At 40.8% G+C, this 19,065-nt stretch overlaps 1 protein-coding gene across 2 annotated transcripts; it reads right to left on the reverse strand.

The window, feature by feature from the left end:
* Window positions 1-275: 275 nt before the first annotated feature.
* Window positions 276-18,912, reverse strand: NBR1 (NBR1 autophagy cargo receptor). 2 transcript variants are annotated; one of them, XM_082297512.1, is made up of 21 exons: window positions 18,755-18,912; window positions 16,488-16,550; window positions 15,174-15,192; window positions 14,773-14,795; window positions 13,768-13,965; window positions 13,183-13,257; window positions 11,880-12,097; window positions 10,721-10,885; window positions 10,044-10,250; window positions 9,235-9,394; window positions 8,455-8,742; window positions 7,871-8,023; window positions 7,332-7,407; window positions 6,903-7,013; window positions 5,920-6,111; window positions 5,663-5,797; window positions 4,708-5,065; window positions 4,320-4,417; window positions 3,702-3,771; window positions 2,886-2,991; window positions 276-2,498 (listed from the first exon to the last, which is right to left on the reverse strand). In XM_082297512.1, the coding sequence occupies exons 1-21, from the start codon at window positions 18,854-18,856 to the stop codon at window positions 2,328-2,330; spliced, it is 2,988 nt and encodes a 995-aa protein (XP_082153638.1). In that variant the 5' UTR covers window positions 18,857-18,912; the 3' UTR covers window positions 276-2,327. The 2 variants fall into 2 exon arrangements, with proteins under 2 accessions (XP_082153638.1, XP_082153637.1); XM_082297511.1 differs by having other exon boundaries at window positions 276-2,501.
* Window positions 18,913-19,065: the final 153 nt, after the last annotated feature.

The raw sequence follows: 19,065 nt of genomic DNA on the forward strand, positions 1-19,065 counted from the left end.
CCTTGCGGTAGGAGAAGTCTCAGCGCAGGCCCCGCTTCTGCTCCCGGGCCCTCAGGGTGCCCCTGCTCACCCCCTGCCCGCCGCAGGCACGGGCGGACCCTGGCCGAAGGAGCTGGGGCCGTGTGCTCCTGGAGCGGCGGGGGAAGCGGCTGCGGTGCCCGCGGCCCGTGCTGCGCAGCCTGCGGCCGGTGCAGGGGTAGGAACCCCATCCCAACCCCCCTGTCCCAGGCGCCTGTGCTCACCCGAAATAAGATACAGAGATCACATCTGCTCTGTAGAATATATTATAAATTATATCATGCATCCATTAACAAAATATACAAAGCCAACAGAAATATATCTATCTTAAGCCTGAGCATACAGCATCTAAACTCTAGTAAAAAGTAACCTAAAGAGAACAGCATCTCACACTTGCCATTTCAATCTGCAATGAAGTGCTCCTCCTCAAATGTTTTCGTTTTGTAATTTATAGAACACATTAACATTCCAAGTACAAAGGTACACACAGTGAACATGGGTCCTGCTGGGCCTGAAAGACCCAAGCAAATAACCACACTATGCTTCAAAGTGTCATCAGCTTCTGCATTTCGCCCCTGTCCTTTCCTCCTCCTTGTTCTAGAGTTGCCATTAGTCAGAAGATACTCAAAACAACACAGCCAAGTTAAGGTGGAAAGTTACAGAAGGATCTTTAACTGGTCCACAGCACACAGTTATACTGGTGTACAGAGAGATGGGAAACACTGCAAAATACTTCTACTGTATTTCAAAATAAACATTTAAGAGTACATCTTCCACAATCTATAAAAATAGGTTTAAAACGAAAGTGGTATGATACATTTGTCTTCTTGAACTATTTTAATGGTATTTTATCTCTAGGGGTACTAAATCTTTTTAAAAATTACTAATAACCTGGTCAGTCACAATACTGACACTGCTTTAGCTATATTGTGATGAAACAGAACACTAGTTTGAAGCAGGAGTAATATAAAATATTTTAGGATCAATGGTCTCTTACTGCAGCAAGGAAAAAGTAAGAACATAGCCAACACTGTCACCTGCTGAGGGACTGAACTCTGAGGAGTTATCTGTGGATACCCCACTGCACAGCAGTGTCTGGTGCTCCTTTCTCGTCATTCTTCAGAATCAACTCTCTCAGCATATTTAGAAGGGAATTCTTAGTTTTCCAAATTAAATATGGGCATCTAAAACAAAATCTTGTGAGAAAAATGCATTCTACAGGTGTGGCTATGGAAACACAGGACCAGCTAGAACCATCAGAGGAGACTGTACACTTGAAAGTGCTTAACACATTTTTCAAACTCTAATGTAAAGTTATGTGATCCCTGCTTCAAGCATTCTTTCCATTCCTAAACATTACCAAAATGTGTGCTCCAGTTCAGGTCTGGGCTCCTACACATTCTTGAATTTATGTGGTATTAACAGAGTAAAACATTTGCCCTATAGTGAAAAAAGGTAATGGTCAAATTTTTACTATTTTAACAAAGAGCCTGTAAAGATTCCTAGAAAGGCCCTTCCTACCCTTATACTCCATTTTGAACAAAATATTTTATGTGGGTTATACTTCCACTCTTAAGAGATCTGGTTTGCACTGTCATTACTGGTTCAGTTGCTGGTGGTGATTCTCCTGCTTCCTTCTGCTACAACAAGCAACAACTTTACTGGAATTCATCAGTTTAACTGCAGTTACACTTTCAGACTTTTCAAAAGTCATTTGATGATTCAAGATGGCTTTCTTCTGTGAGTAACTTCTTTTTCTTAGAATAACTTGTAAGATTTAAATTTGTCACAATACTATCGTGCATTGGAAAACCAATTACTAAAATCATCAGAAGAAACAAACTACTAGTTTCAGGCATCTCTTGTAAATTACACAGGACTACATTTTATAGCAGCGTTTTACACTGGTTCCTATTCCAAAGCTAATTAAGCCAATAAAAAATTTCCAGCTGCCTAAAAAAAAAAGGGTATACACAATAAAATGGGAAGTTCTCATCTGGGTGCAAAGTTTAGGTCTACACTATTCCCTGGTAAAAGGATTTGATCTGAAATTAGAGATTTAAAGACTACTCATTTAACTATGAGGTCCAAATAATAACTGAAATTCTGGTATCCATTTCAAGAGATGCCACAAAAAGGGTTGTTTGACATTTCCATGAGGGTAAAAAAAGAAAAAGTCAAATGCTCAAAGAAAAGCCGAAGTTTTAAGTCAAACCTCCAAACAGAGAGCAGCTGAGGAGCAGCCTGCTACTCTTGCAATTAATTAGAGTTTACTCAATGAAGACTATTCCTCTCTCCACCAGGCAGGTTTAGCATCTATTGCACCAGTCTCTGTTACTGATCTGAAGCAATTCAGTTACCACTTCAATCATATTATTGTTGTGTTTCTTCAGCAGCCGCAGGTTTAACTGCCGGTCACAGAATCCCATCTCACACAGACTGGACAGCAGAGTGGCAGTCTGCTCTTCTGTAGCTGCAGGCTGCTGAAAACAAGAGAGAGTAAGATAAGCTAAAAAAGGTAACTTATTTTTTGCCATTTGAACTAGGGGCCCTGCCATTATACTAGAATCAAACTGAGGCACAGAGGCTCTTTTACCCCCATTTATATTCCCTTTCACTGCTCACTTACAAAGATGAGTTACTACTCTTACATGATGCTACAAGAGACATGCTTCCATCCCTATGGCATGGATATCCCAGTCTGCTGAGAGCAGACTCTGATCTCCTCAAAGGGATGCCATCAGACTTAATATTTGATTCTTACATTAAGTCCAATATGGAATATTGATACCCTTCTAAAACATAAACCTATAAATTTAAGGTTGTCATTTTATGAAATTCACATTGAATACAGGAAAAACAATTACCTGTTCAATAATGGGTGGTCCAGCAAATAATGCTTTGTAGGCAGAAGCAGCAACTGACAAAGCTCCTTTCACGAGTTCTCCTGCAATGCTGCTTCCTTGAGGGTACCTGTGAAGAGACCAGGTGCTGCTTTAGGGTCAGTAAAGCCAAGGGTTTGTTTCAGTGGAATGCAAGTTGCTGCCTGTTGGTGTGAGGACTGTTGGAGACAACAGCCTATGATCCAAAGGAATCAGCCATGTTTGGGAACTGAGCTAAGCTGTACAAGAAGCTCATTCCCTTTTTCTTGACACCTTCTATTAAATTGTGGATGTATGCTTTCCGTGAAGCAACCGTTTGTAAAGAGCTTAGTATCTAGAAGAGAACATACCTACATGAAAGCTGTGCACTGACACATACCCATTCAGGGTAGGGTAGTTTCCATTTGTTTTCTATGAATACTTAAGTTACTTAATATTCTGCTCAACATTTTGACTTATTCCTCCAGTCTCAGTACTTTAGGACAACTTTATAGCTAACTTGTAAAATCACCATTCTAAGAATCCTGAGATTTTCCAGAAAAAAACACCACAGAACTTCAGAAGCATTCAACTTGAGCTCTTCATTAATTTTGGCTTGCCAGTTCTTGCATCCTTTAGATCTGTGTCTAAGTAGAAACCAAGATCTTAAGAAAATACAGCATGTTTCCTTTAAGAAGGGAGGCCTCTCTCCAAAATGATGACTACATGAAATCCGTAAGCCAGAGCTTTTTCCTAGGTGTCTAATTAAGCAGTTCTCAGTCTGAAATAGTGTTTGTGAAGTCACAGCTTCAGCTTCATTACCTCGGGTATTCTGAGAACTTAGTGAGAAATGCAGAAGATCCTGGCCCATGACTATCTTCACCACTGGGTTCTGGAAAAGGGAAAAAAAAAAAAAAGTCAACATGTCCAGGTAACGATAATTAAGCTGGAGAAATGCAACACATACATAAACAGAAAAAAGTGTGTCTCGGTACAATTGTAATACTCTAAGTTTAGTTATGCAGCCCAGGTGTCCAGGATTCTCACTGCAGTGAAAGCAGTCAGAAGAGATTGAGAACCACATGACTGATTCATCAGTGGATGTTTAACACGAGAGGAACTGCTGTCTCAGTGACTGTAACTGCAGCTTAAATGCATAGCTCATTAATTCCAGAGCAAGGTAATTTTCCAGATGCCTGTAAGGACGTTTGAGTATCCTCTTACCATTTCCTATAGTAGATGTTCTTAACTAATCCACAAAGCCAATTATTTCTATATTTGCAACATCCACATAGCAAAAGTTCAACACCCGGAGAAAAATTAAAATCTTTAGTTAGTAGATTTCTGCTCTCCTCAAGAGTAAAGACATCAAATTCAGTATGAGGCATAAGGAATAGGTGATAGTAATAGTCTGCACCCTGCATTAAATACTGTCAGTACCTTCTCTTTGTGTTTGATTATGAGGAGCAGAAGAGAGGTTCTCTGAAGCTGGTGTGTTTGGTTCTTGGAAGATAGGATTCTGAAGAGATGAAAGATTCCTGAGAATGTAAGGCAAAAACATCACTACTTTTATTCTACATGTACACACATAAATAAGTCCAGATCAACAGAAAAAAAGAAAAAAGATCACATGCTCCCTTCTCTCCCTCTCTTGCACTCACTTAGATCAGTGAATACAGGCTCTATAAAAAAGTTCCAGGATTTAAGAACATTTATCTCAGTATATGATAAAACTTTTGTTACAAAAATTCCTGTTTGGAAGTACCAGACCCTGCAGAGTCTACAGCAATACCAGCATCACCATTTTGTTCTTGTCCCCAAAGCATACCTTTGTGTCTGGGGTAAGGTGTCCACAGTTGCTGGGGTTAATGGTACTGCAGCCAGTGTTTGTGAAGCTGTCAAAGTATCACTGACCCTATGGATCTGTGGCTGGCTTCCCCCTTCTGGGTTCTCTGCTACTGTTTCAGGTTCTCCAGTCTTTTCTAAACCAGGCTGAGAAAGAGCTGAACTATACATGGAGTCGCCTAAAGGCCGACTGGTGTCAAAGCACTCAGGGAGAATAATGATATAATCCTCTGATGAAGCAGAGGAGCATTGACTCTGAACATCATCTTTATCATCTTCTTCATCACAATTGCCAGCACCACTACAGGGGCTTGTGCTCTCATCAGACAGTGGAAGGTCCCCTAGTAAGACAAAAAGTAAAGTATTAACCATTGTCCATTTTGTATGGACAACAGCAGAGACAGTGTTGTCCCAGTTGTAAGAGATAAGATTTAGAAACAACTGTAAACCTCATCTTCTGCTATTCATGGTGTAATTCCCCCTATTGTGAGGAGGGTGTAGTGTGAAAGAGTAATAGATCTTAATGTTAAGCCTATGCAAATATGCTGCTGCTCTTAATGCTTATAGTAAAAACAGGAGTAAGAGCTATACAGAGAACCTAAACTCTAGTTTTCAGCTCCTAAATCACACACATTAGAAACAGGTCAGAAATATTTCAAGCTACGTGTAAAAAATATGGAGGCACCAGTTATGCATAACATATGAGCACTTATTTGAATACCCAACTGGAACCTTTTGGTCTCAATTTCACTTCTTTAAAAAACAGCTATTAAACTAGCTGGTTGTTAAAGTACTGACACCAATTTTCTGATGTAATCATTCTTACAACTGGGACAATCTAATGATTCTCTTCATCTAATGAAGATCAGTTTCCTAGAACAGCATCAGATCTTTTCACACATGATTTTTTTACAGCTTTATCTTACATTCAAACTCACCACAGGAATTTTCTGTCATTGGCTCTGACTGATGAATCTTTGCTTCCTTTTTGGAAGTGGAATTACTATTTATCATAGGAGATTCTTCGTTTATCATATTGCAACTGAAGGTGTCTTGTAGTGTTTGTAAAGAGTCTAATAAAACCAATCAGGAAAAACAATTAAATGGTATCAACCACCTGAGCTGAGCAATTTGTGGCTCACGTCTGACTGCAAAACAAGTCAAGCCACAGAAGGCAGCTAATGCCAGTACTTACTCTGGAGGATTTTGGGGGGTTTTTGTGGGGGCTTGTGGTCAGGTGCAGCATCCAGGGTCAGAGATCGAATTACAGTTTCACAGACAAACTGAGTCCCACTCATATCTTCTTCCCCTTCCTCCTGGTTCAATGCATGTTCAGCTTTCACTTTCACCACAGAAGAGTCCACAGAAAGGCAGGCTTCTGCCGTGCCTTGGAAAGGGAAACGTAACAGATTTTACCACCACAACAAGGAAATGTAACTATAATAAGAATTTTTTAGACTAGTCACAGCTAATATTGACTGTGTGTTAATTCTTTCTAAAAATTGAAAGATTTTTAAATTCAGCTCAAGTTGAATGTGAAAGTGATTGAGAAGTATGGGGAGCCAAACCTGGAATGTTTTGAGTATAACCTAGTCTATAAAGGGCAGATTGTTAATTCTCCCAACAATTCTAGTGGTCAGACAAATCAAAAGAAGCATTTGAAAGGACTTTATACAAGGGCATGCAGTAACAGGACAGCAGGGAATGACTTTAAGATGGAGGAGGGTGTATTTAAATTAGGTATTAGGCAGAAATGCTTCCCTGTGAGGGTGGTGAGGCCCTGGCACAGGTTTCCCAGAGCAGCTGTGGCTGCCTCATCCGTGTAAGTGTCCAAGGCCAGGTTGGATGGGGCTTGGAGCAACCTGGGACAGTGGAAGGTGTCCCTGCTCACGGCACGAGGGGTGGAACTGGATAATCTTTACGGTTCCTTCCAACCCAAACCATTCTGTGATTCTGTGATTTGTATTTCCAAATCAACATGTATTATGCTCCAACCTCTACAATCACTAAAGTAGTGTCAGACTCCAGGTTTATGAACCAACCAACCTTTTTTTTTTTTTTTCCTCCAAAGAAGGGGAAGACAGTAGTTAGAATTTCTTTTAGGCATCAGGTTTGCTGACTACAAAGAAGTGACAATATCCTCCCTTCACCCCCAAGCTCTTCAGGACTACTGCTTACCAGGCACTAGTTTAAATCCACTCCCCTCGTTCTCCTCCTCTATCTGACCTAAGCCAGGTTTCTCCAGCAAGGGGCTGTCACGTGGCAAAGGGGACATGCATGGAGTCATGTCTGGAAAACACAGGGAGCAAAGATAATTGGCACTAAAGGAGAAGGAGCCTCCAGGAGGTAACATTTTAAAAAGTTATTATTTTTAAGGGACATTTTTTCAAGACTGAAGAAACTAAGTTATTTTGCAAGATAATCTGGTGGAATAAACAACTAGCTTTGCATTACACTGCCACTGGTTGTGCAAAGAAAATGGCAGCATTCCTCAACATCTGGAATGTTATCATCTTGGGGACATGAAGGTGAAAAGAAGCCAAGACTGAAAAACACAAAGGATAGCTGTCTGTGCTCAAGAGAGCACAGAGAATAAGGGAGCCTTACCAACTGGAGTATTGTGTGGCACTCGCTCCAGTTCCTGCACAATATTAATGTCCAACAGCTCAAAGGACAGCAAATCCTACAGGAAGAAACACCACACAGTTTCCATGAGCAAACTCTGAAACTGAATCATATCTGTACTTGGCAGCACAGATCCCACTGATGTAGAAATAACACTTTGTTCCTCAACACGACCTCAGAGGGCAGTTTTCCCACAATATATATTTACATCATTGAATATGGTGCACGAATCAGGGCAGCAAGAGACAAAGCTAAGAACTCCGTTGTTAGGGGCCAGAGAAAGACTTAATGCTGACTTTTTTGGGAATCTTAATCTGTCCTGCACATACCTTCCACATAATGACAAGTCCCTGATACCAGCTCGAGAAAACAGCTCTGCTATATAAAATGCAATACACTCTTTCTGAAAATAGAGTGGCCATTTTTAGAGCTCAGCAGCTTTATTCCTACAGATGTCTACATACCTAGACATCAAACCCAAGATGGTTTGCTTTCTATCTATCTGAATTTTAGTACTTTACCTGTGCAGTGAGGAGATCGACAGATGGGATATAAAATTCTCTCTCACTTGGCAGATTTTTGATCTTTAAGGGAATAGTTGGCAGAGATATTTCAGCCTGCTCTGCAATTCCACCCGTGAGTTGTGCACCTGTTTCTGTCTTTAAGGAAGCCTCCTGCAAAAATAAAATAAACAGTGTCCCAGAAGCCCCTTAGCCACAGTAAATAAAACACCATAAAACCTAAAGCCTGAATTTTGTGTAAACACACAAGTAATTTGAAAGAGATTTAAATCAGCTCATTACAGAGCCAAAAGGACAAGACCTAATAAAGAGAAATTCTGCAGTGTTTCAGTTCAAACAAAGAAGTAGACAAATAGCTGAAACAGACTGATAACTAACCTCATGCCTGTCAAAAAGACCAACTACTTTAGAACTTATAAATGCAATATATGTTGTGTGTCTTTCCTATTAAAAATAAAATTTAGAAGCAAATGGCTAAAATAATCCCCTTGAATAGTTAGTTAGGAATACTGTGCCAAATAATACACAATACTCTGTCTCCAAGGCAATTCAGAACTGCCCCAAATACCAGGTGAGTGACTTGCCTGTTTTGTTCTGGAAGCTCTACTCTTCTGACAGGAGTCAGAATCCTTCCAATCACTTTCTACATAGTCAGCAGCTGGAGAGGGATCCACAACAATACTGCACCAGATCCTTGGCCCAAACTGTTCCCCTCTGTGTGACAGTCTCCAGTGAGAAGTGTAAGTTCCTTCTATGTTGGGAGCTACAAACTCAACTGAAACAGTTCCTACTTGTCCAGATGGAAGGGATGGCACTAACACATCTTTTTTCTCAGAAGATGCCAAGGTCAGATTTCCCCACATAAGTTTCAACTGAAATATACAACAGAAAAAGCCAAAAGTTAACTTCACAAGCTTCTCTGCAAAGTGTGGGCAGTAGGAAGCAGAGCTCCTCTGCTGAAAGGCCTTGTAGGTACCAGGCAAGGAGAAGACAGGCTGCTCATTCTCACTTTAGTCATTAACACCACAAAGGTACCCCCACCTTTCAACACCAATGCAGCCACTCACAGAACAAAGGGTTTTCGAGGTCAGAAAAGCAACAGACCAGTTGTAAACCAGGTCAAACATTATACATGGGGGACATATTATTAATGGGAAACATGTTCAGTGATGGTACTCTGAATTGCTTTCTTCCTATAGTCTACACTTGTGAAGAGTACCTAGACAGCTTATTGCCCCAGAATTCCCAGCTGTGAATCAACAGGCCAAAGGAAATCTTAAACAGTTCCTAACAGAGAAGTCACACAAAAATGTTATCTTCCAGAATGATTTTAGTGTGCAAAAGTAAGAGCAAAGGCAAGCTACCTTTGTGTCTGAGCTCCATTCCACATTGCCAGTATTTTTCATTCGCCAGTGTTTGATAAACTTTGTTCCTGGTTTCAAGTGAGTACCATCAGGCAAATTCTCATCCACAAATACTGCACTTAATGTTGGGACAATTGCTTGGAAGGGTTGATTAGGACTCCTGGGATTGGAGAGAGTAAACAAAAAAACCAAAATACACCAAAACTGAAGAAGGTCAGCTGCTGATTAATGTTAATTTGCCTTTTAAATGCCCTAAATGGAAGGGATGAATTAAAGAAACTAACTGTACAAGTTTTACACTGCACATTCATAAACTCAAGGGGAATGGGAAATGCAAAGCAGTTGCCTGCAAAGGCTGCTGTCTGATGAATCTCAGCTTAAGAGCACATAAGAAAATAAAGAAGATAAAATAGCTCTGAATGTAAATATACAGAATATCCTTGACTTTATGCAGACACAATAAGGTAGGAAGATACAGACTTTTTAAAACTGGCAGCAATGTTAATTTGTGCTGTATGAGCATGCACATGTACATATAATCCTAGGCACTCTCCTTCCTCCTAAATCTACATAAATCACTAAGTTTCTGGTAATAACCATCAGTAGTTTTTTTCTTTCTCCTACTCCCCTCTCAATTAAAAACGCTCTACTGTGCAAATCACATTTAGACAAAATTCTCACACAGTCAAATGACAAATCATACTTCAAATGAGCAATTTCACAACCTTCTTCCTGTTACTTTAACTTGGTCTCATAACAAAAGGTCAGACAGCACAACTACCAGATGCTCAGTTAACAACAACCCTTACAGGAAGGTATTAGGCTGGAGACTCTCAGATTTCAGAGTAGGTGAGCCATTCGTTTCCAATACATGGATAGAGTTCCACAGATGAATTTTCCTGTGCAATTTTAGCTGTTTTTTGAGCTCTCGGACCTCTGCTTTTCGTTGTTTCTTTTCTGCTCGCAATCTCTGCTTCTCCGCCTTCAGAAATCTTTTGTCCATCTGTTTCTGGAGCCTGCAGAGCCATTAAGACACCTTATTACATTAAACTGATTTATCTTTAGCCAGCACAGTCTTAGTCTCAAGAGAACCCTTCAGGAAATGTCCCATGCTTCTAGACTGGATACCAAATGATTTTAAAAGAACATCCTCACAGTTGCTTGTGGAACTATTTTGAATGGTCTCTGAAAGAACAAAAAAAGGCAGACACAGAGCGCCCAAAGAAAACACAAGGTCTCAAAGTTTACTACCCACCTATGGCACAAAAGTCTGTCTTTCCTACTTTGTTACTAGAAGCACTGTAAGATTTATGACTTATGCCCTTTATAAATACATAGCTATTTTTAGTTACTCACAATGAAGTTTGAGTACCATTTCCATTTCTTGTTATCTCTAAAAATAAAAGGTGAACCTCAACTCCAAAACAGGTGTTTCCACTTGCTATCAGGACAATCTTGTCAGGTATTGACAGGTGCCACCGTTTACCTGACTTGCTCCAGAGTAGCAGGCAGGCGTGGTGAGAGCTCTGCAAGGCTGTAATTGTCAGCGACACAGAGGATGGGTCTGCGCAGCTTTAACAACACGTGGTTGGGATCATGTGCATACGTTCCTGCTTCACACTCTTCACAGATATTGTAGGCTGGACAAAGGCTGCAAAGCAGAAAAGACAGGAGGTTACCAAGAGGCAAAGAATTTCTGCAGAGAAACAACTCTACCACAGTAAGCAGCTCCCAAGCGACAGCAGCTGGTTGTCTCACTCGTGTATCAGTATTTGGAACCATCTGAATACCTAGATGATTATCTCTCTTCTTGGCAAAACTGCAACACAGTTCCCATTTCTTTGAACACACATTGAAAAAAATAGATGCTTCCTTTAGCACAAATGACTAAAATTGTTGCTACAAAGGGCAGAACATTTTACCAAAATCCAGTGCCAGAAACAGCACCGTACTTATGAAAATACAGAGGCTAAGTCAACAAGCATTCAGGAATGCAAGGCAGACTGCTCCTATAGGAACAGGGCTGATAAAAACCAGACTGTCATCTCCTGCCAGCAAGGAAAAAAAATCCAAAGAAAAGCTCCTGTTGGCATTTCATACACTGCTTCTGCCTACTCCCAAAATGCTGATCTTTACAGCAATTGCCTCATTCAAATAAAAGTCTCACTTTTAACGCCTCACTTAAGACATTCATCAAAACTTATTTCATATTATTAGACTGACAAGTGTGATCATTAAAAAAAAAGTATGACCTGCCTTAGTCTCACTGACTCTCAGAACCAACCAACCAAACAAACCCTGCTTTTTTGTTTAGTTAACCAAACAAAACAATTTCCTTTACAATTTACTGCATGTTATATGCAGATAAGGTAAAGAGTCATTGAGAACACAGCACTGTGAAGTTCTCTCACTTTTAACAATCGCCTTTTCTCAAATAGTATTAATCTTGCTTTTATGCAGATGAAATCTAGTCACCACAGGAGGGAACATCAGCTGTTGGTGAGACACATAGTAGACATTCTGAAATGTACAGCAGGCTGTAGATTAGCAACCTAGAAATCTGTGACCCCAGGGTAGTTTCTCAGAGTCACTCACACGCCACGCGCGTTAGGTTCCCCACACTCCCAGCTCCCATCAGACTCTACCTGCACTGGTAGCGAACCCCAACAATCCGAGCCTGGCAGTTGCAGCAGGAGATGAGCCAGTCACACTGGCTGCTGTTCCCCGACGGGCTCTCCAAAGGTGGAGGTGCTGCTGTAATTGAGCTCTCAGAAAAATCTGGAGGCTGATTGCAATGAACAAGCTTCTCATACAGCTTCTGCTCCAGCCTCTCAACAGTCTCCTTAACTACTTGTTCCCTGAACTAGAAAGAAATTAAAGCAGTCATAGATGAGAACTACGCACGAAGTTTGAAAAGCTGAGTTACATGGTCACAAGTCTCCCGATCTGTACATCATAGACTACTTCAGAATCACTTCCCCTACCCCCCTGCACACTCTACACGAAATTAAACAAACACCACATTCCTCAGAGAGGACTTTTATTTTAGAAAATACCAACCCAGAGCTTTTAAAAAGGCAAGTTAAAAATCACATATTTGTACTTACAATATTGTTTTTCTTCCATAACCTTGCACGAAGGGAAGGAAACTCATCTCCAAAATATTACCACAACTCCCAAACCCCTCTGGAGTCTCTACCATTAAGTTCTGATTTGCCCACCAGGGATGTTTTAAATATAACCATGAGCTCCCCCTATTTTTAGTTTGTATAAATAGGTGGCAAAGGAAAGGAGAGTCTAGGAAAAAATGCTTAAAGATAAATGCACATAGTTTCAAGAACTCGCTAGCTAATGAACTCTTTGCAGTGGCATCAAACTGTTTTTCACTTTATCAGCTGTTCAAAACAAGTTAACATCCACATCTTTAACTGTAGGTTATTGTCAATGGCTTCCTGAAAGTATTTTCTCAAAGCAGTCAAGAAAAGTAAGGTCATCAAATGCTCTGCTTTCAATCACAGGAAACCAAAAGCATTGCCCTGCTGAAAGTACTCCCCTGCTGAAACTGGGCAATCAAGAGTCTACAAGAGCACCACTATTCCATGCTGTCCCACAATGAGTGGTCTGGAATTCCTATGGCTGTCTGGAGTGCTACAAGGATTCTATTATGGGAGCTACTTCAAACTACACTCAAACTAATCAAATGCATAAACTAAACAATTCACTTTTCACAAGTGGTATTGATCAAGTTTATGGCTGTGGGGCTTTTTTAAGGTATCCCCTACACTGTAGACATAGTCAGACATCTAATTCCCACTGAGATCCTGGTCACAAGTGCTGATGTCAAGTGTGCTCGTATGTCTAGAGTTAGGCATCACATAGATCTCTTCCATGCACAGCTTCTTATGTATTTCTTCAAGTATACCAGTACTTGCAAGACAATACACTTACCGTTTCCAAGTAGCTCGTAAACCATTCTGGAGGATTTTCATTTGTGCTTTCTGTTCTAGTCTGATTTAACTTTTGCTGGAGGAAAAAAAACCAAAATAAACAAAAAGTATGCAAAGTTTAAAAAAAAAAAAAACCTCAACACAGCAAGTTAACTGCTGAAAGAGCTTTTAAGTGTCTTTATAAAAAAATATTTAAAGTTCTTCAGAAAACAGTGGAGAAGCAACACAAAGTAGCCACTGACATTTTCCTGAAATGTTTCTGCCTCATCAGCATTTGAGTGTAATTACACACCAAAGCCACAGAAGTCAAGTCAACCAGAAGTTACTAGATGGCAATGAGGGCTTCAGGAGACGAATTGCTCTGTGTATCAAAGTACTTAAGAATGGCCAACATGAAAGCACCTGCATTTTTAAAGACAGTATCAAATTATTCTCTTGAAGACATTCAAACTATTTGGTGAGCAGGTAACTGAAAACAGACACCAGCTTCTGAACTCAGTTTTTATATATGGGTAAAGAGAAAAATCAGTCTACAAAGTGAATTACATTTATTAATTCTTTGTTTTAATGCAGCTCAGCTTCCTACCTGAATGGTAAGCTCCTTGTCATTTTTTAATTCTTCCTCTAATCCCTGAGCTAGCATGGAACAGTGCAAAAGTGGTTTCTTCTCATCCTTAAGAAGCACCAGCTTTTCTGTCACAACTTTTTCATGTAGTTGCAAAGCACGAGAAGAGTTTTTTTCATAGGCATTCATCTGAAGTTGATTTCCTTGTTTAACTGCAATCTAAATAAACAGTACATACATACACCACATTTCCCACTTGCAATCAGCATACAAAATCTGTAAAAATACAGTATTACACTACATTGGGGAGTTTGGGGAAAGGGTGGGGAAAGACTAACAGACACAAAAAGAAAAACTGAGAGAAACGCCAAGGCAGAGTCAGCTGATATTCTACTTCTTAAAGGTTACTAATATGCTTATTAAAAAGTTTATTAAAAGCCAAAGGATAATCATGAAAATATCCTACTGGAATTTTTCAGCCCAGTAAAGTGTTCATAGGAGCCAGTAAACAATAGATTGTGTCCAGAAAATTATTATTTTGCAATTACCAGATTTGAAATTCAAACCATGAGCAAAAAGTTTTGAAAGACTTAATAATGTAAAAAAGAAACATAAAGGAATGCAATTCTTATTTTGTCTAACTGCTTATGAAGTAATTAAGCATTGAGTCTAATAACTCCTAATGATATACTCTGGCAGTAGGGTCTATGTGGCAAGATTTTTCAAGGGATTCACTAAAGCCCAGTATTTCCAAATACAGGATTACTGTTGAAGTGTTTGAGAAAGTCAATCTCTTAACCAAGCCACTACTGCTCAGGGTCCTCAATCATAACTGCCTATACCACTAATTTATAAAAACAAAGACCAACCAGGATGGAAAACAAATATATTAGGACACTCAAGCTACTGTCTAAAGCTAGAAAACAGCTATTCTCATATCCAGGTAATGCTCGTTTTTTTCTCAGCTATCCCAATTTTAACTGGAGAAGGATGAATATATTGAAAAAAGTCAAAGAGCACATTTACCTTCAGAGCTTCTTCATATTCCTCTAAAGAAAAATAGAAAGAAATGTGAATGACCCCTATCTCACACACAGATGCAAGTTTAGCACACAGTATTTAGAAACCCTTACATGACAGGGGGCCTCCCCTACCATCTGTAAATTCTCTTAAAAATAGTGCAAGAAACTGTAAATACAGCAACTAGCACACATTTGCACAGCTGAGAGCCACAACATTCCATTAATTTAGTCACTTCCAATTTGTTCCTATGGATCAAGAAATATTTCCTTTGGGAAGAATTTGATGCCAAATCATATACCAAATACAAAAATCAAAAAGCAAGCATTCTCAACTCCGTCTCCAAAAAACACGAGCAGCAGTTGGGGTCTCTTTCTTGATTTCACCTCAATAAAGCAGCAGCTCACCTTTGCTGTTCACAGAGACCTGCAAAGAGAAGTAACAGTGAGCAAAAGCCACAGACACACTTTCGCAATTCTCTTAAAATTAACACACTTCAGAATAAACATACTTTTATTTTTTATACAGTTTCTGAAACACCCCTCCTTTAGATATTTGTTGTTGTTGCCACGTTTAATCATTACCCAAAGCTGTGGTGCTTTGAAGCAGCCCATGTTCGTTACTGGACTGGCAGGGGAAGCAGTTCTCTGCACTGCTGGCACCCAGGACAAGCATGCTCTCCTCAGAAAGCTGGCACCTGTAGCACTGGGCTCATTACATGAGTCCAGAGCTTAGCCCCAGTTGCTTTAAATGCCCAGCAAAAGACCAGTTAAGTGTTTCATAAGCCCATTCTTCTACAGATACTCATTTATCAATTCCACACATAGAAGTCACTAATACAAGAAGCTATTCAATCTCTACAGCATCACAGGATTCTGAACAATGTTTGCTCAGTATTTCAGAAAAAGCTTTCACAGATGCAGCTATATATTTATATATTACACAGGCTAGAAAATAAGGGGAGAATCTTTCCCTGAAAGGTTGTTTGAAGCTTCTTGACATTTCACCTTAGGGGAAAAAATAAGAACAAGAATCCCTATTTCATTTAATAGAGCTATAATCCAAGCAGTGGAACACTGCATTTGCAGAAGGCCTGTTCTGTGTGAGAGTTACATTCTCCTCTGAATCTCCAGATAAACAAAAATAATATGAGAGGGTGAGACTGTGCCAAGCAGGAAGTTACTCAACAAGGACAACTAGAAGTAACCAATTTGTTTTCTGAGTCAGTAATCTGCTTGGAGATTACAGCAATTGCATAAAGCAAGCAGAGGATTTGAGTACACCAGATCACTGAAGCAAACATATGCTAATGACAGGGGACCTACATTTTCCAGAGGAAGGAGTCTAGATTGAAGAGACAAGGCTTTACCATGGCTGCAAACACAAATAGTTACAACTACCTTATCCTCATTTAAAAAAAAAGTTCCTCAGCAGAAACATTCCTCCCTCAGAGCACAGAGAACCACTGGCTGTTTCAGTAGGCAGTGAAAAAGAAAGGCAGTAGCTTCTAAAAAAACTATTTTAAAAAGTGTATGCTGCATTAAGAGTAAAAGCACAAGACTATCAGCAATTTTTTTATTAAAGGGGCAAACATTCCCCCACCCCGATCTGCATAACAAACACTCCTGAAGGACCCACTACAAATTATCACGAGGCAGAAAGACTCCCACCAGTGATTTTTCAGTTGACTTATTGAGAGGGTCAGGTGGCAGGTATTTTACCTCATCATTATCCTCATCAATGTATTTGATCTGAATGTTGTCCAGGTCAAACGAAACTTTAACCTGCAATGAAAAAAAAGAACATAAAACCATAGTGAGGCAGGACAACAGATGTCCTCAGTTAATAATGATTATTAATTTGGAATAACATTAAAACCCTTCCATCCCTCCCTTCATTTTCTCAAAAGCAAACACTATTTTACCAAATCCATTCCTCTGGAGTTGAATTCTTCCCAGCACCCTGCCTTCAGCCTTTACTAACTTTCCCTAATGAAAAGGATAAACAAGTTTCTTTTCTGTTGCACCTTGCCTGGTTAATGTTTACTCCAAAATAAATAACAATAACCTTCCCATTCTAAGAGGACAAGCTCAGGGTTAACCAACTCAGTCATGGTAAACACTGCAAAACATGAAGGCTAAGGCAAACAACTCCTAAACTCTATCTCCTACATTAAAAAGTACCTGGAAGACAGCTCACATAGGTGATCAGCCTATTTTCAGCCTATCAGAATTCAGAGAATAAAGCTGAGCAGTTATTTTGCATTTTACATTAATAAGGCAGAATGAGCAGCACCAAATGAACCATAAAATAAAAGCAGTTGTTTCCATATGCCGAGTTTTTGAGTCTCCTGTATGTTTTTGTACCAGATACCTACAAAAGCTGTGTTTTTCCCAACAGAAACTCTCTGAAACAACTGACCCATGTCCTGCTAGCCCAGACCTAACAGAACAACACCAGCAGCCTCAGCCAACAGTGGCTGCCTGGGACTTACACAGCACCACTGGAGCACATGGGCACAGTGTACACATGGGCACAGTGTACACACAGACACATTCTGCAGAGAACGTGCTTCAGGCAGCTTCTTCCAGCAACATACCCCAAATTTTGTGAATGCAGTGAGCAAACCAACTTGTCTTGTCAAGAAACTGTGGTTTATACTTAAGTTGTCTAGTACCACAGACTGTTCCCCTAAACTCAGGGTAAAACAAGAGCTCACATTACCCCTTAGAAACATCAAACTCATTTAATAAAATACTAACATACAAAAGACACAAGTTTAACTGGTAGTCTCTTGAAACAGTAATTCACAAAACAGAGACAACTCGTGCTACTACCCTGGATAGGGAAACATTGAAATAGAACACCACGCCTTGAACAAACACACCCTGGCTCTCAGACTACCCAAGATTAAGGGCAACACAGAGTTTACACAGTAATCTGCTTCCAGCTTTGATGCAAGCAGGATTCTGACTAGCTCAGACATTCCTGCAGGGTCTACTTGCCACTAAGTATTCTAAGACTGAACTGGTGCCTCTTTCCGAGGACTGAAATACAGCAAGTGAAGATAATGCAGCTCAAACTTTGAACTTGGGTAACTCATAAAGCAAAACCCTTCTGTATGTGTACTGGAATATATTAGCCAGAAAAAGAGTTGAGAGAGAGAAAATAAAATAACGACAAGATATCTTCAGATGTGACTTTGAAAGCAAGCTAAGAAAAACAGAGCAGTTGCTACAGAATTAATAATAATAATAATAACAATGTTAGTTTCATCATAGCCAAGGGAATCCTTACAACACAATTTCAACCTCAGCCAATACAGGAATTTTCACTAAAAAGCTCTGAAAACAAGCACCCAAACTCTTAACTATACCAAGTGCACGATACACAGATCTCCATAAGCAACTGCCTGCATGCAGGGCCCAGTCAGATGCTGTTCTATCCAAACTAACACACCCAAAGCTCCAGGAACCAAAGGACCAAACAAAAATGCATTAGTGACTCAGTATCCCAAGGAGCACAGACAAATCTTCAGAAAAGCAGCAGACATGTGTTACTTCACCAGAGCTATTTCAGTAAGTAAAAGAACAGGAGATAAGAGGAACAGAATGTACTTTACAGATGGATACAGAGCTAAACCAAGCGCCCATACCTGTGGAAAAGGGCAAAGAACACAGCTAAGACCACCTGCTCACACAGAAAAAAAAGGGCCCTTCAGAATCTTTTTCCAAAACAGGCTTTTCACGTCACTCTAAGCATACAGCAGGAGCAAGCCACACCATTAAGGAGAAAAGAAAAACCGAGATCTCAGCCGTACGAACCACCAGTTCTAAGAGTCTGTGAAATGGGGGACACTGGGTCCTCGAAGACTCGAGGTTCTAACAGAATCGTGCTGCACAACCAGCACCGAGCTGAGCCGGCTCCCCACAGCTGCGGCCCCACGGCGGACACTCCGCTCCGCCTCCCGCGGCCAGCCTGCGCTCACCATGGCCTCCACATCGGCCCACGTCGTGTGCGCCGGGTCGGACACAACGAAGCTCCGGGTGTCGCCGCGGCAGGTGACGCGGAGGGTCACCCGCGGCTCCATGGCGCGCTCCCGCGGGGCCGCGGCCAGCGGCGCCGGCCGTCCCGTCCAGCACAACATGGCGGCCCGAGGGCGGCCGGCTCCGCGGCCTCCGCGCGCGGCTATTGGCGGCACCGCCTGTCACTCACCCCGCCCGCCGCTCTGGTTGGTCGGGGGGCGGAGCCAGGGACCGCGGAACCACAACAATAAACAGAGCCGGGCGCGCGCGCGCG

This window comes from Coloeus monedula, assembly GCF_965178545.1.
Source record: "Coloeus monedula genome assembly, chromosome: 26".
Lineage (NCBI taxonomy): Eukaryota > Metazoa > Chordata > Aves > Passeriformes > Corvidae > Coloeus > Coloeus monedula.